The sequence below is a fragment of the Schistocerca nitens genome, chromosome 2, assembly GCF_023898315.1.
Source record: "Schistocerca nitens isolate TAMUIC-IGC-003100 chromosome 2, iqSchNite1.1, whole genome shotgun sequence".
Classification (NCBI taxonomy): Eukaryota; Metazoa; Arthropoda; class Insecta; order Orthoptera; family Acrididae; genus Schistocerca; species Schistocerca nitens.
The window spans coordinates 590,978,656-591,001,174 of NC_064615.1; the positions used below are offsets into that span (position 1 = coordinate 590,978,656).

Sequence of the window (22,519 nt, forward strand, 5' to 3'; positions counted from 1 at the left end):
ACTTGTTAATACCGTGTTCCTTAGCTTCTAGAAGATGTTTAACACAGTTTTGCACTGCTTTCTAATTAGCAAAATACAAGCGTACAGGTTATCAGACCAGCTGTGGAATAGGACTCGACTGGATTGAAGAGTTTCTAGCAAACATAACACAGCATATGATTCTTTACATAGAGAATTATTCAAACAGAAGAATGACTGGGCATATCACAAGGGAGTGTTCTGGGACAATTACTTTTCACCATATATATAAATGACCTATTGGATAACATCCAGACTTCCATCAGGCTTTTTGAAGATGATGCACGTCTCTGTATGCAACTGCAACACTAGAAGACTGACACTTGTTGCAGGAATTGGCAGTTGAACATGAAAAAGGAATGTTGTGAATAAATAAGCAGAAGAACCAATTATTGTATGATTATGTGAGTGCGGAACAACACTGGAAGCAGTCACATACAAACTGTTGCATATGGAGCGATTAAAAGTGGTATGACCACATAAAACTAACTGCAGGTAAGGTATAAGCCAGACATTCATTGGAATAATCCTCAGGAAGCTTAGTCAATACATTAAGGAGATAGCCTACAAAACCCTTGTTCAACCAATACTTTAATATTGCTCTTAATTCTGAGATCAATACCAGAAAGAACTGATAAAGGAAAACCGACAAACAAATTTCATTACAGGCTCATTTAGTAAGCACAAAAGCAGCAGGGAGATGCTCAGCCAATTCTTATGTCATGCACTACAAGAAGCACTCTGCATCATGGTGTGATTTGCTTTTCAGAATCCAAGAGTGTACATTTATAAAGTGGTTTATAAGCACTTAACAGCAAGTTGATCAGCACCCTTAAAAACATTAGGAGGAATGAATGTGGTTATTGTCAAAACAAGGGTGAGTGAGTCTTACACAAATACATGCACTCACTCTCATCGTTCACAGTTATTTTAAAATGAACAAACAGTCTCGACTGTAAGAAACTTATTTTTCTGGTTACCGATTTTGGTCAGTTACTGACCATCTTCAGATCTCATACCATGTTAGTAGATGGTGGCAGTAAACTGACCAAAACCAGTCAGTAACTGACAAACCGGTAACCACAAAAATAAAGGTTTCTTGCAGTCGAGACAGTTTACGTTCCATTTTAAAGACTAAGAAAGACGACTGTTCTCCATGAGAAATGCTCTAAAAAATTAGTGATTTACCATTACCCACACATTCATACTAGCTCACATCCCTGAATGTAAATTAAAATAAGAGGAAAGCTGAAGTAATTGCACAGGAAAATGTGGTGGCAGCTCATTACACAAAACATGGGTAAGCCAGCTAACCTGATAACTAATTAAAAACTTCTCCCTAAAATTTTAGAGAACATGTCAGACATTTCACAAAACCTCAAAACACATACATTTGTTTGATTGTAGGTTAATATAGATGGCAATCTGTCAGCAAATTAACTGCTGCACTTTGTATGAAGATAAAAAAATAGCAGCAATGGGAGTGAATCTCAAGGAGGAGGAAAACTAAAAATGGAAGGATATCTTAGGAAACTGCTATTGAAGGGGAGGTGATTTTTCCCGGAAAGAGCTTCAAATGTGTGATGTCATCTCACTGACACGGATAAACTCAAGGATGCGATCGGCCAAGCACATGTCATCTGCTAAAAGGGAGGATATATCAGGCGACAGCTGTAAATGGGCCTGTAGTGGATTAAAATAGGCGTCTCACCGTCCACGGTTGAGAGCAGTGAGGACAAAGCAGGAGACGATTGCCAATTAAAAGATGTCGAAGGCTAAAAAGACAGTGCCCAATCTGGAGATAAAATTACCTCCTCCTGACAAAGAGGCCAAGTGGAAGAGGTCCAAGTACAGGGAAGAGGTTTGATGTTCTGTAATTTATTATCGGGATGTGCAGACCAATGTGTGTGCCCTAAAAGAGCAACACAACGACATAAAATGATCTGTAGTTCGGCAAAGGGAACCATGCGAACAGCAGACCAAGGAAGACAGACTGCAGCCTTTGCCACTATATCGGCTGCCTCGTTTCCGCAGATACCAACATTCCCTGGGATCCAGAGGACCGACACAGACGCCCATCAAGTGGAGCATGTGGAGACAGTCCTGAATCTGGTGGACCAGAGGGTGGATGGGATAAAGAGCTTGGAGGTTGAGAAGAGAGCTGAGCAAATCCAAGCATATAATATAGTGCATCTGTGTATGGCGACTGAAGTAGTGGACAGCCTGGAGAACAGCGTAAAGCTCTGCAGTAAAAACTGGTCGGGAAGCCGAAATCTAATAGGGGTGTCGCCAACCATATAGGCACTCCCAAAACCAAAGGTGGTCTTTGAGCCGCCAGTGTACACAAATGTGACCCTCCAGTTGTGCGCATGAAGCAGCAAGTGCCCGATGATAAACTATAGAGGGCTACACTCATTGGGAAGCTGACATAGGTCACAGAGAAGGCAGGTCTGGGGGCGAAGCCAAGGTGCCGTGGAATGCGGGAAGACAAAGCGATCATGGGGCTGTAGCTTTGTTTCCTGAAGACAGGATCGACAATTCATCCCGACTGGAGCGAAATCCACAGATATTCCAAGAGATAATTGACATAGGGTGGACATAAAAGGCAAAAATCTCACCACGACTGCCACCAACTCAACAACCACTGAGAACCAGCGGCCGATGGCATGGAACGGCATTCAGCCAAAGGCAGAAGATCTTGAGCCATAGGTTGTTCGGGGGCAGCCCCTGCTGCCCATGATCGGCTGGTTTATAGGCTGCCAGCAGTGTGTGTCAGCGATACAGAAGATGGCCAAGGGCGACTACCGCTGGGTGGTGCTGCAGAAGAGATATGCCGTGGCGACAAATGAGAGGAACTTTGTTTCTTATGAGCCTTTTTGGAAGCAGGACGTTGAGATCAGAGAGGAGTCGATGGCTGTGAGGTCTGGGTACGTAGAAAGTCTTCGCAAGTAGGCTCTTTATCGGAAATCCAGGCGTCAGATTTTGGGGCCCATGATTTAGCAGGAGCCGATGAAGGTTGAGCCTTGGAGTGAGTGGGTGACAGTGAGGAGGTGGAATGGTCAATCTTTGGGCTGGCTGATCTGATGACTGTGGTTCTAAAGGTGAGATCACAAGTCTGCGTGGCTACCTCCTCAGTAGGTCGAGGAGAGGTGAGGACATTGCTCTATATTTACTTACTAGGAGCACAGTGGGCTTTCTACTAGTGAATAACTTACAAGCAGCAAAGGTAGACACCTTTTCCTTCACCCAGATTTCCTGAAAAAGTTGTTCATCTTTAAAAATAGGGCACTCTCTAGAGGAAGCAGTGTGGTCACCCATCCAGTTGATGCAACGAGGGGATGGAGTTGGAAATCACCCTCATCGGCATCCCTGCCACATGCAGCGCCAACACCAATAGCAAGGTGTAGGGTTGGGGATGTAAGGGCGACCTGAAATGATCTCATATCCTACTTTAATGTTCAATGGAAGTTGAACTCTGTCAAACATCAAGAAGAGTGCGGGTCAGTACCAATTCCTTGTCAATCCTTTTCAAGACTATGTACAGCCATTAATCCCTGGTCAGACAGGTAATTTTGAATGTGCTCATTCGATAATCCATCGAGTGATCTTGTATAAACCACCCCGCATGATGAATTTAAAGTACAGTGCGCTTCCACCCGGACAGGGAAGGTGTGTAGCAGTGTAGTTTGAAGCAATTTATGTGCCCAGAGGGCACTGTCTGTTTCTAACAATAAGGTGTCATCTCATAACTGGGAACAAGACTTTACAGGACCTGTAATTGCATAGATACCTTTCTGAATAATGAAAGGGTTGACCGTGGAAAAGTCTTGACCTTTGTCATATCAAGAAACAACTAGGAACTTTGGCACTGATGGAAGAATTGTCTGTGGCTGAGACTCATCTAGCTTTCTGTTGTGGGCAGAAGTTGTAGAAGTAGATGAAACCTTTGCAAAAGTATCCCCCATGATTACTGGTGTCCCCGATGGCCGGCTCCTTCCTAGTGGGGAGGCCTCCCTGAAGGCACTCCCGGCTTAGGTGATTGTCCACACCTCCTGATAAATGGACGGAGGAACCAATCAGTATGTTCAAAAGGTACCAGCTCAGTTAATCACCCCTCCCTGCACCTGACCTTTACCAAGGGGTACGTACGTGTCCTACTTGTCTACGCGGGATGGTGAATTACGCATTACTCCGTCACCAACTAGACACAGGAATGCGTGAGTCGGCCTTCAGACATGCACAGGGAGGAAAGAAAGAGAAGGGAGGAACAAAGAAAAGGAAAGAAGAGAAGGTGTCTCAAATGCCATGGCAGAGCAAAAGGTAAAGAGAAGACCCAAGAAAAAAAGAAGGACAAAGTGAGGCCAGAGATTTTCCAGTATAGGGAGAAAAGAAAAGAAACCACGTCTTACAGTCACACACGTCTGTCTCTAGGTGCAGGCACAAAACATACTCCCAAAGAGGCTGGTTTAAAAGGAGGGGGGGGGGGGCAGAAGATGGGGGGGGGGGGGAATCAAACTATGAGGTCATCGATCCCTTGTTCCTAATAAAACAATGCCACAAGTGCGAGAATAAAACAGACGAGACATAAGACAAAACGGAAAGAAAGAAAAAACCACAAGGAAGAAAGAACGGCAACGAACAGTAAAAGGAACAAAAGAGGACAAGAAAACAACATAGAGATGCTAGAAACAGAAGAGAGTAAAAACAAGAAAGCAGATTACAGTGCCTGGCCACCATGAGAATAAAAAGGTAAAGCCAGTCACACTGCAACACATTATAACCTCCACCCTAAAAGCACTCGGGTGGAGGACATGCACTAAAACTTAGATCATATGATAAAATCCACCCTCATGAATAAAACATAAAACTAAATCATCCAATGAGGTGTTGTCAGATAAAATGAGCGGCAACGAGTCCGGTAACCCATGATTTCACCGCTGGGCAGTGAAAGCGGGACAGTGCACCAGAATATGGGTAACTATCAACTGGGCACCGCACCAACACTGAGGTGAGTCTTCACGGCACAGGAGGTAACCGTGGGTTGCCCAAGGATGGCCAATGTGGAGCTAGCAGAGGACAACTGATTCCCTGTGAGAGGCCCACATGGAAGACTTCCAACCACTCTTAGTCTCCTTAGTAACAAGCAGTTTGTTGTGCGTACTGTTATGCCATTCCATCTCCCAAAGCTGAAAAACCTTGCGGCTAAGTCAGAACACAGATCAGGTTCAGAGATGCCCATCTCCAGAAGCAGTTTCTGCGTAACCTGTTTTGCCAACCTGTCGGCAAGCTCGCTGCTTGGGATGCCAACGCATCCTGGGGTCAACACAAACACCACTGTACGATGGGACCGGTCCAGGGCATAGAGGGACTCCTAGACAGATGCCACCAAAGACTGGAAAGGGTAGCACTGGTTGATAGCTTGTGGGCTGCTCAAGGAGTCAGTACACAAAAGAAACAATTCCTTGGGGCATGAACGGATATAATGAAGTGCACGAGATACGGCCACCAGTTTTGCAGTGAATACACTGCAACCATTGGGCAAGGAATGCTGTTCAATATGGCCTCTGTGGACAAAGGCGAAGCCACCATTACCATCAGCCATCGAGCCGTCTGCGTAAACCACTTCAGAGCCCTGGAACACTTCAAGAATTGAGAAGTAGTGACAGCGAAGAGCTGCAGGGTTAACGGGGACATTAGGGCCACATGAGAGGACCAGGTGAAACATCAGCCAATAGCTACACCACAGAGGTGTGTGTGTGAATGGACCTCTAGGAGAAGTGGTGAAGGGAAGGACTACAGTTCAGACAAAAGCGATCGCACACGAACAGCAATTGTTAGCCCTGACCTGGGTCCCATATGCAGGAGGTGAACTGCCGCGGCTGGGAAAAGAAGACGATAATTAGGATGTTCAGGAGGAGCTATGAATGTGTGCAACGTAATTGGCGAGCAGTTGTACAAGTCTGATCTTCAATGGAGAGACTCCAGCCTCCAACAGTATGCCTGTCACCGGACTTGTCCTAAAAGCTCCTGTCGCTAATCTAACTCTGCAATGGTGCAATGGGTCGAGCAAACACAATGCTGAGGACACCGCTGAACCATAAATCACAGTCCCATAGTCAAGGTGGGATTGAAAAAGGGCTCTGTAGGGCTGCAGTAGCGTGACCCAGTCTGAACTCCAGTTGGTGTTGCTCAGGCAGGGCATTGAGGTGCTGCTGACACTTCCATTTAAGCTGACGAAGATGAGGAAGCCACGTCAAACGAGCGTCAAAAACCACACCTAAGAATCAATATGTCTCCACTGCAGTGAGTGGATCATCATTAAGGTAAAGTGCTGGTTCTGGATGAACAGTACAACACTGACAGAAATGCACAACACACGTCTTCATGGCGGAAAACTGGAAGTCATGGGCTAGAGCCCATGACTGCGCCTTGTGGATGGCTCCCTGGAGGTGACACTCGGCAACACCAGTACTGGAGCAGCAGTAAAAAATGCAGAAGTCATCTGCATAGAGAGAAGGTGAGACGGACAGCCCGACAGCTGTTGCTACCCCATTAATGGCCACTAAAAATAGAGAGACACTCAATACAGAGCCCCGCTGGACTCCACTCTCCTGGATAGGAGGCGAACTATGGGAGGCACCAACTTTGACATAAAAGTACAGAGTAACAGGAAGTTTAGGATAAAAATCCAGCGCGGGCCCTGGAGACCCTACACATACAATGTGGCAAGGATACGATGTTGCCAGGTCGTTTCATATGCTTTACGCAAGTCAAAAAAGATGGCAACCAGGTGTTGGCATCTGGAAATGGCTGTTCTGATGGCAGACTCGAGGGACACAAGATTATCAGTGGTAGAGTGAACCGGGCGGAAGCTGCCCTGACATGGAGCGAGTAGGCCATGTGACTCCAGGACCCGACCCAACCCAACCGCCCACACACCATACGTTCCAGCAGCTTACAAATCGTTGGTGAGGCTGATAGGCCGACAGCTATACACATCAAGCAGTTGTGATGGAAAGGCGCCATCGCACCATATCTCGTAGAAGATGACGAAGATATGTCACTTGTAGTCAGATGAGAGTTGTTTAATCATCTGGCTGTGGATCCGATCAGGCCCAGGAGCTGTGTAGGGGCAATGTGCCAGGGCACTAAGGAGCTCCCACTCCGCAAATGGGGCGTTATAAGATTCACCGTGGCATGTAGTGAATGAGAGGACTTTCCCTTCCAGCTGCCGTTTTGAGAGTGTGAAAGGCTGGCGGCGGAGGGGGGGGGGGGGGGGGGGTAATTCTCCAACGTAGAGGCTTGAGCAAAGCGCTCAGCAATCGTGTTTGCGTCAGTAGATAACACGCCATTTATGTTAACACTGGGAACACCTGTTGGGGTCTGGTACCTGAAAAGATGTTTCATCTTTAACCAGACTTGGGAAGGTGACGTGGCACCCAATGGTCAAGACATCTCTCCCCAACACTCCTGCTTCCGTCATGTGATAAGTTGGCAAAAGCAGGCATGGAGCCGTTTAAAGGGTATGGGTAGTTCAGGGAAGCGTGCTGCTTATGCCGCTGTAGATCTCGCCGACGCTCTTTAATTGCCTTAGCGACTTCAGACGACCACCAAGGGACTGCCTTACACTAGAGCCACCCTAAAGAGCAAAGGATCAAGTTTTCTGCTGCAGAAACAATTGTTGTAGTCACCTGCTCAACTATCAAATCAGTGTTACCTTGTGGGGAAGATTCAATGGTGACAGCAGAGATGAAAGTTTCCCAGTCCGCCTTGTTTAAAGCCCATCTGGGCAGGTGTCCATGGGCCTGACACCAGGTCAGTGACAGGAAGATGGTGAAGTGGTCACTACCACACAGGTCATCATGTGCTCTCCAGTGGATAGATGGGAGAAATCCTGGGCTGCATATTGATAAATCAATGGCCAAGTAACTACCATTAGCCACACTGAAATGTGTGGCGGCCCCAATATTTCAGAGGTGGAGGTCGAATTGAGAAAGTGAAGTTTCGACATCTCTGCCTTGGCCAGTAAGCACGGTGCCACATGACAAGGGGTTATGGGCGTTATAAGCTACCAAAAATAGCAAAGGTTTAGGGAGTTGATCAATCAGTGCAGCTAATACATTCAGGGGTACTGCACCATCTGGAGGAATATATACATTGCAGACAGTTCTTTCCTGTGTTGTCCTTATCCTGATGGCCACAGCTTCAAGAGGGGTTTGAAGGGGCACAGTGTCTCTACAGACTGAGTTTAGGACATAAATGCAAACTCCACCTGACGCACTATTATAGTCACTACAGTTCCTGCAATATCCCTTATAGCCACGAAGGGCAGGGGTCCGCATTGCCGGATACCAGGTTTCCTGGAGGACAATGCAGATAGCAGGTGTAAGGCTTAACAATTGTCACAGCTCAGCCAGGAGAAAACCGCCACAATTCCACTGGACGTTGATGACATCGTGAGATTGGGAAGGAATGGAGCATTCAATGAGGCAGTTTAAGCCTCAGAGTCACCTGCTGCCACCGACTTATTGTCTGAGCAGTATATAGCTATTGTGCCTGAGGGTCTGGTGAGATCTAGGTCCTCAGCAGACCCCAGAATCTTCACCCCATCCTCAGATACAGAGCTTGTAGGTAGCAGTGGTGTGGATGCCACCACAATTTCCTTTGTCTTAGGGTATCTTCTCTTTGGATTTCTCTTGCTGCTCCTTGGGTTGCCCTGGCTGGGAGGACTTCAATGGCTCAGTCTCTGGAACTAAGAATGAGCGTGCAGCCCTACGACCAGCTGCTTTTGGGTGCTTGAACCACTTGCGTGTGTCATCTTTCCCACTAGCAGAAACCTGGGAAGGGAGTGACCCAAGGGACCCCTTCCTAGCAAGAGAAGTGGAAAAAGACTTATGCTTCTCTGGCTTAAAATTGGGGATGGACCTCACCAATGGTTGGGGGTGGGGGGTTGTTCCCGTAGTAGGTGGTTTGGGAGAAACAGGAAATGAAATGCCCCCCATCATCAAGGGGGCAGGTGTAGTCTTCCGGCTCTGAGAGGTGACTGGGGTTGGCGGGGCTGATGGTGGCAGACCTGTTGTAGCTGTGTCGTAAGACAATGTCATACGTACAGGATGCAGGTGTTGAAATTTTCTCTTAGGCTCAGTGTAGGTCAGTTGGTCCAGGGTCTTATACTCCATGATTTTCCTTTCTTTCTAGAGAATCCCGCAGTCTGGCGAGCAAGGTGAATGGTGCTCTCTGCAGTTGACACAGATGGGAGGTGGGGAATATGGAGTACTGGGATGTGACGGGCATCCACAATCTCGACATGTGACACTGGAAATACAGCGGGAAGACATATGGCCGAACTTCCAGCACTTTAAGCACCACATCGGGGGAGGGATATAGGGCTTTACAATACAGCAGCAGACCATCACCTTGACCTTCTTGGGCAATGTATCACCCTCTAAGGCCAAGATGAAGGCACCAGTGGGAACCTGATTATCCCTCGGATCCTGGTGGACATGCTGGACAAAATGTACACCTCGCCGCTCTAAATTGGCACGCTGCCCATCGTCAGACTGCAGAAGAAGGTCCCTGTGAAATATGATACCCTGGACCATATTTAAGCCCTCATGGGGCGTGGTGGTTACAGAAACATTTCCCAGCTTGTCACAAGCGAGTAACGGCCGTGACTGGGCAGTGATCAAGACTGACCCAAATCTCATTTTGGACAACCCTCCACCTCCGCAGACTTGTCCTCTAAATACTCAACAAAAAAACTGAGGCTTCATCGTCATGAAAGATTCCCTATCAGCTCTCAAACATACAAGGTACCAGGGCGAATAAGATCCGCTGCCATCCTTTGCCTGATGTTCCTCCCATGGTGTGGCCAGGGAGGCGAACAATTTGGTGTCTTACTTCTGTGCGTTGAATTGAGCTCGTGAATGCTTAGAGACTGCTGGTGTTTCACCACCAGCAAGAGATGATGGACTTTGCTTCATCACGTGTCATCCGCCCTGATGCCACCCCCTCCGACCAGCGTCCCTCCCCATGGGTGCCACCCAGCCACAGCAAAGGCTATCTGGCAGGATGGCCGTTGCCGGGAGTCCCAATACCCCAGGGGGATGGGCATCTACCCCTTGGCATATGTGGGGAGTTAACAGCACAGGCATCAGCAGAGTGATCCCTGTGTGGTCAGGGGGCTACAACCAACAGGGTACATGACGGCCCCACCACAACGGGCTGGCTATTGTGCTGGTTATCAGGTGCAAAGAAGTCCATGGTTATCGTCGACGCAGAAAGCAACACTGCATAGTGCATGGTGGAAAACACACTCAAGAAGGTGTCCTTACTCAAGAGATAGAGAATGAGTAGGACTGAAATGCAATGACAAGAAAATGGGCTAAAGATCTCAATGCACGATGGACACAATGCACCACATAAGGTGCTCTTTCCCAATTGGCTCACTCATCAGGAAAATTTTGAAGAATGGAGGTCAAACCCTACAGGGGACCATTACATAAAGGCCGAAGCATGTGAAATTCCTTTTAGTCACCTCTTACGTCAGACAGGAATACCTTGGGCCTATTCTAATTCCCGGACCCGCAGGGGGCCCAAAGAGAGGGAGAAGGAAAGGGGCAGGTTGAGGATCAGAGACAGGGAGGGATGGGGAAAGGGAATGTATGCAGCATGGAAAGCAAAGAGCTGCACTAGCTCGGGGTCCTATGCTCACCACGCACATATCCACAAAAGAGTTGTGGACCCCTGGGGGAGACCCAGCTTTTGTCTGTCACTTCCACCCTATCTTCTTCCCTTCGACACATGACACTGTACCTCAACAGTGATGTGATAGCACTTAGGGGATACAACACTGAACTATTCGAGTACTGCAACATGCCTCCTCAACTACTACATCTGCCATTTTGTTTCTCTTAACACCTATGTGCTGTCACCCAATGGAAAGACACTTCATTCACCAGACTTTTAGGTGGAGGGATGTATCCTGGATATCCTGCTCAAGTTTATCTGCTGGGTACCTATGTTTCAGGATGTTAAGGGTACTGAGGGAGTCTAAACAGATTAAGTTATCAGGTGCAACCCATCTCATTTGCTCCAGTGCTCACAAGATTACACTTAATTTCACTTCAAAGATAGCGAAGTCTTGAGGAAATCTGATCTTGAGGACTATCAGGGGAAACGGAGCAACCAGCAGAGTCCCCACGCATAGACCCACCTGTAAATACATATATATATAGTTGTGGTGCTCACTTAAAATCTTGTGAAATTTGGTATCTAAAACAGATGCCAGAGTGCATCCTCTCCTGTCCCACACTAAATCTAAAATAGCTCCGATTCTGTAGTACCCAGGGTGACAGTAGATTCAAGCCCTGGATTTGGGTGTGTATACTACTTGCACCACATCAACTGTCTCCAGCACATGGTTCATGCAGATCTCAAATGGCCTCTTTACTAAAGAACTGGAAAGAAGTTGTTCCACAGTGGGACAAGCAGCAGTATGGTATGCTGGTGAATGGGCAGCAGAGAGAAACTAATATGCCTGACACACCGCAAGGAGTTTTGGCAAGATGGAGAGTGGCAGTGCCCCAGTGCCCCCCATTTCTGATCCCTGGCAAATGATTAGGGTAGTGAGTATTATATTCAAATGTTTCATGTCTTTACGTTATACTTTCTGACATGTTCCACACACATGAGAATCATCCCACTTTTTGGGTCTATGGAATGAAAACTGAATCTAATCTAGAAGAATCAAAAAATGGCTCTGAGCACTATGGGACTTAACATCTATGGTCATCAGTCCCCTAGAACTTAGAACTACTTAAACCTAACTAACCTAAGGTTGGTTGGTTGGTTGGTTGTTTGAGGTTTAAGGGACCAAACAGCGAGGTCATCAGTCCCTTGTTTCAAATATACTCCATTCTGCTAACGGGACATCTCAGAAAAGTCAGAACAATAAAACGGAAAAAGGGAAAAAACGTAAAGGGCAGTCACGTTGTCATTGGTAAAAACAAATGAGGGAAGTCGGCAAGAGAACGAACCCAACACTATGCTGAAGCAGCATAGGCAAGACCACCTGTGACTTAAAAGGTACAACTGCTATAATGCAGAAAATACGTATGGGAATAAAAAGACTAACCAAGCCTTAAAAAAGGGTAAAAAGAGTAAAAGGGAAAGAAAAGAGGATTCCGGTCAGGGAGGTGAATCGGGAATCTCTAAACACTGCCTACAGTGGGAGACACCCAAACACTCACCGCCCTGCCCCAACACCAGAGAGATTAAAAACCTTAAAACTGAGAATAAAAACCACTCTCCCGGAGGAAACCGAGAACCAGAGAGACCATCCGGGAATCGTCAGCCAACATCAAAGGTAAAGTGTGGGGGAGTCTGTACTTAGTACGCAGAGCCAAAAGAAGGGGGCATTCAACCAAAATGTGGGCCACTGACTGGAAGGCTCCACAACCACATAGCGGGGGTGGCTCATCACGCAAAAGAAAACCATGGGTCAGCCTGGTATGACCAATGCGGAGACGACACAGTGTGGTCGAGTCCTTTCGGGAGAGGCGAAAGGAAGAACGCCATGGGCCTGGTGTCACCTTAATTGCACGAAGTTTATTAGACAGTGGAGTAGCCTCCCAAGAATTGGCCCATGACTGCGCGAAGTGGGATTTGATGTGAAGCCGTAAATCCGCTGCAGGAGGGGTTACAGGAAACGGGGGGTAAGTAACTGCTCCCCCAGCCAAACGATCAGCGAGCTCATTTCCCGGGATACCCACATGGCCAGGGACCCATAGGAAGTCAATGGAACAAGCAGCACGGTGAATATCAGCGAGATGGTCATGGATGGCAGAGACCAAGGGATGGCGCGAAAAACACCGGTCAATAGCAAGAAGGCCACTCATCGAGTCCGTACATAACAAAACGCGGTTGTGTTGGGATTCTTTAATAAAGGTAAGGGCCCGGGAAATTGCCATCAATTCCGCAGTAAACACCCCACATGTAGGTGGCAGCAGATGATTTTCCGTTCCAACAGAGGACGTGAAGGCATACCCAACATGATCAGCAGATTTAGAGCCATCAGTGTAAAAAACAACAGCATCCCGAAACTCCCATAAAATTTTGCGGAAAAAGGAAACGAAACACCACCGGGGGGATGGAATCTTTCGGACCGCGGCGGAGATCCATCCGAATTCGAGGCCGAGGAACTAACCAAGGAGGGGTGGAGGGGAGGGAGCGAGGAAGACAGGACAAAGAAGGAAGTTGAAAATCACGGTAAAGAGACGCAAGGCGCAGCCCAACCGGTAAACCCACCCGAGGGCGGGAGTCGGGTGGGCGACGTCCATGGTCTGGGAACAGGATAGAATAGGAAGGATGAGAGGGAGAAGAACGGATAGTGAGGGCATAAGACACCAGAAGCTGGGACCGCCGAACAGAAAGGGGTGGGATCCCAGCTTCAACCAGGAGACTATCAACAGGGCTAGTAGGGAAGGCACCGGTGGCCAAACGGATACCACGATGGTGGACTGGATCCAGCACGTGCAGTGTGGAAGGAGCAGCTGAACCATAAACTTGACAACCATAGTCCAAACGAGACAGAACTAGAGCACGATAAAGACGGAGGAGGAGAGAACGGTCCGCACCCCAAGAGGAGTGGGCAAGGAAGCGAAGGACATTGAGTTTACGTAAACATCCTACCTTCAGGAGTCTGATATGGGGCAACCAAGTGAGCTTGTTGTCGAAAAGAAGACCCAGGAAACGAAACTGTGAAACCACAGGCAATCGTTGTGCAGCGAGATAGAGCTCTGGATCAGGGTGGACCGTAGTACGGCGACAGAAGTGGACCACCCGCGATTTTAAAGGAGAGAATTGAAACCCGTGTGAGAGGGTCCATGCAGAGGCACGCTGTATAGCCACCTGGAGCTGCCGTTCTGCAGATGCCATCGAGGAGGAACTAACCCAAATGCAGAAATCATCCACATACACGGCAGGGGCGACCAAGGGACCGACAGAGGCCACAAGTCCATTGATAGCAATGAGGAAAAGAAGGACGCTCAAGACAGAACCCTGTGGGATGCCCGTCTCCTGGGTCCGTGGAGAACTAAAAGCAGTACCAACTCTAACTCTGAATGACCGATGGATCAGGAACTGGCGGATAAAAGTCGGGAGTGGGCCCCGAAGACCCCACTGATGAAGGGTTAGTAAGATGTGATAGCGCCAGGCCGTGTCATAGGCCTTGCGAAGGTCAAAAAACACTGCAACCAAATGGCGGCGCTGGGAAAAAGCCTGCCGAACTGCGGATTCCAAGCGAAGTAAATGATCGATTGGAGATCGTCCCTCTCGAAAGCCACACTGGTAAGGGGACAATAGATCCCGAGATTCGAGGACCCAAGTGAGCCGACGGGCTACCATCCGTTCAAGTAACTTACAAACAACATTGGTCAAACTAATTGGCCGATAGCTGTCAACAGATAGGGGGTTCTTACCAGGCTTAAGGACAGGAACCACAATGCTATCCCTCCACTGAGAAGGGAAGTCACCCTGGAGCCAGATACGGTTAAACACCCGAAGAAGATGTTGCCGTTGTGGAGCACTGAGATGTTGAAGCAGTTGGTTATGAATGGAATCTGGGCCAGGGGCCGTATCATGAGAAGAAGATAGAGCAGAAAGAAATTCCCATTCAGTAAAAGGTGCGTTATAAGATTCTGACTCACAAGTGGTGAAACATAAGGTGAGAGCTTCAGCCTGCTGTTTGTGATGAAGGAAAGCAGCGGGATAGGAGGCTGACGCCGATGCCACTGCAAAATGGGTCGCAAGATGTTCGGCGATAACTAATGGGTCCGTACAAATGCCATCTGGGAGGTGAAGGCCTGGTAGGGTGGACTGCCGATGGCAACCTTGGAGAGAACGAAGTGTAGCCCATACCCGCGACAGAGGGACAGTGGAACCAAGGGAAGAAACGAATCGTTCCCAACATATCCGCTTGCTCTGTTTGATTAAATAACGGGCTTTAGCGCGAAGGCGTTTAAAAGTAGTAAGGCTGGCTACGGATGGGTGCCTCTTGAAGTGTTGCAAAGCTCGACGGCGATCACGGATGGCAATGGCAATGGCCGGACTCCACCACGGGACTTGCCGGTGACGAAATAGTCCAGATGAGCGCGGGACAGCAACGTTAGCAGCGCGAACAATCGCGTCAGACACGTCACGTAGGACGTCATCAATACAACCCGACAAAGAGGGAGAAAACTCGACCTGTGCAGTGTATAGAGGCCAATCGGCGCGGTGGAAAGACCAACGAGGTAACCTGTCCATCGGGGAGCGCGAAGGGAGCGTGAGAATCAACGGGAAATGGTCACTATCACAAAGGTCGTCGTGTGGCGACCAGTGTAATGAAGGGAGGAGAGAGGGAGAAGAAAGAGAAAGATCAATGGCAGAAAAGGTACCATGACCAGCACTGAAATGAGTAGGGGAGCCATCATTAAGAAGGCACAGGTCGTGGTCTGCAATAAATTGGTCTATAAGAAGACCTCGTCTAGATGGAAAGGCACTGCCCCACAAAGGATGATGAGCATTAAAATCCCCAAGGAGGAGGAAGGGAGGAGGAAGTTGCTGAAGAAGGGTGGTTAAGGCAGCAGGTGTAAGAGCCCTGTCAGGAGGGAGATAAAGATTGCAAACGGTGACTGCAGAGTCTAAGTGGACCCTAAACAGCAACCGCTTCCAATGTAGTTTGGAGAGGAATCCACGTGCAAGCAATGTCGGTACGGACCAACGTACAAACGCCACCAGAAGCCCGCAAGGGTCCGACCCGATTGCGACAGAAAACACGGAACCCACGGAGGGTCGGTGAGTGAGCATCAGTAAAATGTGATTCCTGGAGAACCACACAAGCTGCAGAGTAGGACGAAAGAAGGGATTTCAATTCCGGAAGGTGTCGATAGTAGCCATTACAATTCCATTGGAGAACCACAGAACGATGGTTTAAATGAGGGCTGAACACGCTAAATCCAGTCATACTGCCGGGTCCCCACCCGTCACAGACAAGGAGGGGGCGACATCCATAAACGACAGGTCAGAATCCAGTTGTGAAGTCGGGGAAGGGACCTCCGGTGACACCAGAGGCTCTTTGTCCCGGGACTTATGTTTCTTCTTCTTTTCAGGCTGAAATCGAGGAGGGCTGTGTGGCATAAAGGAGCCAGCTGCAGCAAGATCAGGAACAGAAAGAGACCGGGCGACCTGGGGGCCGACAGACCGCGGCTCTCGCGGTCGCCGCGCGGCAGCAGACCTTTGACCTGGAAGGTGCCGGGAAGGGGCATCCCGGGAGAGGCGCCCTTGACCGGCAGACGCCGAAGGAGTGGGACACTTCTCCGGCTGGGGAGGGGGAGCAGCACCCAGAGGAGAAGGTGTGGGAGCCGCAGGGGAGGGGGGGAGGAGTGGGGTCCGGGATGGGGGTAAGGAAGGGGGGGGAAGGGGGGAAGATGTAACCAAGGCGTAACTTGATGTCATAGACACAGGGTGCAGTCGTGCATATTTCTTACGGGCCTATGTGTAGCTTAAACGATCGAGGGACTTATACTCTTGGATCTTTTTTTCTTTCTTATAAACTGGGCAATCTGGTGAACGTGGAGAATGACTACCACGACAATTTACACATACAGGAGGGGGAACACAGGGACTCCCCTCATGGAGTGGACGTCCACAGTCACCACAGAGAGGGTCCTGGGAACAGCGAGAAGACATGTGGCCAAAACGCAAGCACTTAAAACACCGCATAGGAGGTGGGATGTACGGCTTCACATCACAGCGATAGACCATAATCTTAACTTTCTCAGGAAGGGTATCCCCTTCAAAGGCCAGGATAAAGGCACCAGTATCAATACGGTTATCTTTAGGACCCTTCTGAACACGCCGAACAAAGTGAACACCCCGCCGTGCGAGATTGTCCCGAAGTTCCTCATCAGTTTGAAGGATGAGGTCCCTGTGGAAAATCACACCTTGGACCATATTTAGAGACTGGTGAGGGGTAATAGACACAGGAATTGTGCCAAGATGGGTACAGGCACGAAGGGCCGCAGATTGGGCAGCTGAAGTAGTTTTGATCAGCAACGAACCCGACCGCATCTTGCTCAGGGAGTCCACTTCGCCAAACTTGTCTTCAATGTGTTCCACAAAGAATAAAGGCTTGACACTGGTGAAAGTATCTCCATCAGTCCTGGTGCAAACTAGATAACGGGGGAAAGGTTTTGCCCCTAGACGACGGGCCTGACCCTCTTCCCAGGGGGTAGCCATGGAAGGGAAGGCCGAAGGGGCAAGAGAAGCAGCACTTGAGGAATCAGTACCACGCAGAGAGACGGCCGCAGAACGGCCAGAGTTTTGGACCCTTATGCGTTTCATCTGCATAGCGTCCGCCCTGATACCACCCACTCCGATCAGGGGCTCTCCTCACGGGCGCCACCCAGCCACGGCAAGGGCCGTCTGGCACGGCGGCCATTGCCGGGAGTTCCGATGCTCCAGGATGACGAGCAACCACTCCAAGGCATGCATGAGGAGGTCACAGCTCAGGTATCAGAAGTGTGATCCCTGTGTGTTCAGGGGGCTCAATCAAAAGGGTACATAGCGACCCCACCACACGGGCTGGCTACCGTGCTGGCTATGCACCCTAGCATCAGACCACGACGTGAAAGAAAAGGTGGAATGTACTAGGAGGGCGCACGTCGGAGACACTAGGTAAGGTGCTCTTCCCCAAATGGCTCACACTACGGAAGAGAAATTTTGGAATGGAGGTCAAACCCCAGAGGGGGACCAAGGAATGCCAAAAAGAGGAGATAAGGACGCAACAAAGCCAGAGAGTAAAACCAACAGAACCAGGAGGATAGCGGGGCCAACATAAGCAAGGACACCAATAGTGGGAGAGGAGAGGGCGAGGGGAAAGGAGCATGGAGGGGAAAGGAGGGGAAGGAAAAGGAAATGCAGCCCGGGAGAGAAAGAAGGCTGCAATGGCTCGGGGCCCCATGCTCGCCACGCACGTATCCACAAAAGAGATGTGGACCCCCTGGGGGGACTAACCTAAGGACATCACACAACACCCAGTCATCACGAGGCAGAGAAAAGCCCTGACCCCGCCGGGAATCGAACCCGGGAACCCGGGCGCGGGAAGCGAGAACGCTACCGCACGACCACGAGCTGCGGACTCTAGAAGAATCAACCAATACTTTGCTTCCTCCTATGTGCATCTTGCGAAAAGTTCACTTAAGTAAAATTAGTTAGATTCAAGCACATATGGAGTCTTAACAATCATTCTTCCCATGCACCATTTATAAATGGAACAAGAGGGGTGGGGCAGGGGGCTGACAGTGATACATAATGTATCCTCCACAACACACCACAAGTTGGCTTACAGAGTATAAGTGTAGGGCTGAATGCATACTTTAATACTGTAAATATTTATGTCAGTAATTTGATATGTAATGGCACAAAAAAATCAGTAATTTGTTGTGTTTGAATATGTTGTATATGCATATACAGTAATTGTTGTGATGCTTGGAATGCATCAGGCAAGCTCTGGTGTGTCTACAGGGAAATACGGAAGCGTCCGATCCCGCCCGTCTGCTTTGACCCATGACGTCACAAATATGGCGGAAGCAAAAACAAACACACACACACTTTCCACGAGAAGCCTAATGACACTAACGGGACAAGCGCGGGAAATGGGGTGTTTTGGGTGGAGCGCAAACTAAATATAAACAAATTTAGACGCCTTGCGTAGCTACAACATGTAAGTGAAGACAGCCATGCATGAATACCCACCCACCTCCCCAGGGGTCGTAACCCCTGCAACCCATAGAAGATAAAGATGCTTCAGTAGCTGATTAGTGTTTTTTGTCTTTAAAAAAAAAATCTCACGGGATAGAACGAACAGATCAGAAAAGTAAATAAAATAAGATAAAACAGAACTGGAGACAGCCACACTCAAACCAAACTCCGCGCCGTCATGACGTCACACACGACAACACCCTTACGTCACGGGTCAAAGCCGACGCGTGGGATCGGACGCTTCTGTCGACCCGTCTACAGTAAAAAAAGTTCAATTCATTACACAACTGAAGGAAGACTGTGATAAGCACTCATTTATCTCCACATTAAGATCATAAACGTGTCATCCCACTGTTGCTCACAGCCACTAAGTACCCAAACCCAAAAAAAACCTGAAGCACAAAAAGTTCCAAAGACGATAGATTCACTGTATGCACTCCCTTGTGTCCACAGTCTTCTTTATTTGGTTACTTGTCTAAAAATATTCAGGATCCCAAATTCTTTCCACTCTTGGTATTTCTTTTTGGTTTTCTTTTTAATAGGCCTAAGCACAAACTGATTTGACAAAAGGAATTTAACATTTTACATCATAATGTCCTGTGCAAATTTTTCAGTTGTTTTTATGTTAAAGTATTTAAATTAATAAACTCATAAAAAACAGCAATTGTGATGGTAAATTTCTGCTTAACTTTAGATTTATGACTTTTCTATTTTCTTCATTAGGTTATTAACTTGCTTTGCTGAAGCCATTGCTGTGAAAGGTTGTAATTCTGCCAATAGTGAGAAAAGTATGTAATTTAGGTACAACTATAGGGGTGCCAGTTTTAGAAAAATAAATGTGTGTGTAAATGAAATTTGTAGACAAATCACAGTCTATTAGGTGTGACATGATTGAAGTCTCAACATCCTACATTTCTTATGAAAGATTAATTTGAGACTAGAATCAGAACAAAGAACAGATACTAAATGCACCACATACACAGTTACGATCCAGTCCACCATATCACAGTCTTACCTTGCATTGTCGCTTGATGTTCACATAGAACAGCCAACATACCTCCAATTGTAAAATACTCTTACTCCATACATGATGTAGACACTAAATTATGTTGTCAACCCTAGGTGTGCAGTACAGAGGAATAAAATTATGCTTTGTGCTCATCTGGAAATAAATATCCAAGAAATCAGTGAGGCAGTATTTCTGTGAATTTTCATATAAACCGTATGGGGTTCCATATAGATACAAATGGTTCCACCATGTGGTCAACAGATGGCAGGAGCATGCACATATATATATATATATATATATATATATATATATATATATGCTAAAATTTCAAAATTAATGACAATTATTTACACCCTTATGGTTCTCAGTGCCTCAGTTCTACTGATGTTCAATGTTTCTGTTATATTACCAATTTATTATGGGCAGCAGCTTCAATTGATTTGAAACTCCAATATCAAATAATTTCACGAACTAGGTAATAAGACTATGAAAAGCTGATATATGAAAACACAAAGAAAACTATTTAAGTAGCTTTGAAGTCTTGGTATCAAAGGCATTATAAAGCACTTAGAATCCATCAAAGTTAACAGATGAACTCAGAACTAAAGCTTACCATTTTGTACTGACAGTATAGTTTTGGTTGTGTGTTTACTGAAAGCCAGATTCAACTTGAGAAGTATACTTTTTCAAGGAATATAATAATAGTAGCTTAACTCTTCAATATTGCACAAGGCTACAAAATTTTTTGCATGAAACTGGATGAACCTTAAGCCATGCACTTGGAAGACTGAGTCAGTGGACAGGTCTCCTCTCAGTTTTGAGCGAGAGATTCTGGTCAAATTACTTTGACTAGTTTTGGACCAATAGAACGAATATTCAAATAGTTCAAATGGCTCTAGGCACTACGGGGCTTAACAGCTGAGATGATCCATCCCCTAGACTTAAACTACTTAAAATTAACTAACCTAAGGATATCACACACATCCATGCCCCAGGCAGTATTCGAACCTGCAACCGTAGCAGCACTGCGGTTCCGGACTGAAGCGCCTAGAACTACTCGGCCACAGTGGCCGGCCGAATGAATATTCACTCAGTTTCACTGAATAGAGATAAGAACTGTCAGCAGTGAATTATCTGAAGGGTAATTTCAGCAACTTTATTGAGCAAGCATGTAATGTAAGCGACATTCCATTGCCACATGCGAGGGTACAGATGTGGGCCAAGAAGACTGACATAGCCTAATATTTGAAATGATCTGTCCCACGTTACCGCGCCTGTAACGCTTTCCCTTTTCACTGGACTCCTTAACATATGTATTAAATATACTTGTTAAATGTAAATATTGACACACAAATGGTTCAAATGGCTCGGAGCACTATGGGACTCAACTGCTGAGGTTATGAGTCCCCTAGAACTTAGAACTAGTTAAACCTAACTAACCTAAGGACATCACAAACATCCATGCCCGAGGCAGGATTCGAACCTGCGACCGTAGCGGTCTTGCGGTTCCAGACTGCAGCGCCTTTAACCGCACGGCCACTTCGGCCGGCTTATTGACACACAATTTATCTTAAAAAACGTTCCAAGCACATCCTGTCGATATAATGATTTAAAGAATTATTTATGCAGTCTTTTTCAGATTACCTTTGGACAGCCTCGTGATCGTCAATAAATTCTAATATACACTTGTACTGCATTCAGCACTGAACTGAAACTTACTTGGAAAGTACTTGTTGCAGGTATTTCTTCATTTCCTGAAACAAAAAGATGTATTTACCTCCATTCACGCTGTTCGCACACAAACATTAACGAATTTGTTTGTTTGTTTAAAAAGTTGGCCCTTACGTCCGCCATGTCCTTGCTTGGGGCATCTATCAACCTCATCCTCCTACTTCAACCTACTTGTCATGAGCCTCCCAGCGCCCAGTTCATAGTCAGCTGTTCCTGATGCACCGCAGCTTTACTGCAAAGATGACAATAAACGCGACGACTACGTACCTAACATCTGTGAAGATGTAAACAATCCATAGATGTTGCCATTGTACGACATTTAACTTTCCTTACGCCAGTGTACCAGTGGGGCGTCTCCATAGGCAAATTGGCTGGTAGGAATAGAGGTGGAGGATGGATGTGAAAATTTGTCATCTTTGGAAAAACAGCTTTAAACACTAAATTGATGCTAACAGATTACTTAAGGCCAGTCTATACGCAAAGAACTGTCTGCACATACATTTGCGCAAATGTTAGTATGTAATTAATACTTCAAGATCTCGTACTTTTACACAACAGATTCAATTCACAACTGATCCATAATTTCTCGGCCTAGGAAAGAGATTTCAGCGGTAACAAGCTTCGCACTAATGAAAGATATTTAAGTTCAGGGTAACAACCTGGAATGGACGAAATATTTCTGTGACCTGTGCTAGCAGCTTGAACAAAGAAACGTTCAAACAAAGTTTCAAAATCAGAACTAACGGTGTAAACGGTTAAATACTGTGGCCTCTTAAGCGATGGCAGTTTTAACATATTAATTTCCTTCGCGAGCTACTGGGCGATCTTAACGACTGACGATCTTATTTGTAAATGGACATGAAGAGGTACAAATATATTCCTGCACGTAACTCCTCACATAGTAGGACAAAATATTTTTATGAGAAACGCACATTTACCACATGACTAGCTGACTGC

At 47.1% G+C, this 22,519-nt stretch overlaps 1 protein-coding gene across 2 annotated transcripts in view; it reads right to left on the reverse strand.

Annotated features, from left to right (window-relative positions):
* LOC126236652 (ragulator complex protein LAMTOR3) overlaps positions 1 to 21,817 on the reverse strand; it is a 39,254-nt gene extending 17,437 nt beyond the window's left edge. The window contains exons 1-2 of one of the 2 annotated variants that reach the window (XM_049946116.1): positions 21,677 to 21,817; positions 21,476 to 21,585 (exon numbers count right to left, since the gene is read on the reverse strand). In XM_049946116.1, coding sequence (XP_049802073.1) covers positions 21,476 to 21,528 — 53 coding nt within the window. In that variant the 5' untranslated portion in view covers positions 21,529 to 21,585; positions 21,677 to 21,817. The remainder of the gene's footprint in view (positions 1 to 21,475; positions 21,586 to 21,676) is intronic. The other variant, XM_049946115.1, reaches the window with a different exon arrangement.
* Between the last annotated feature and the right edge of the window lie 702 nt (positions 21,818 to 22,519).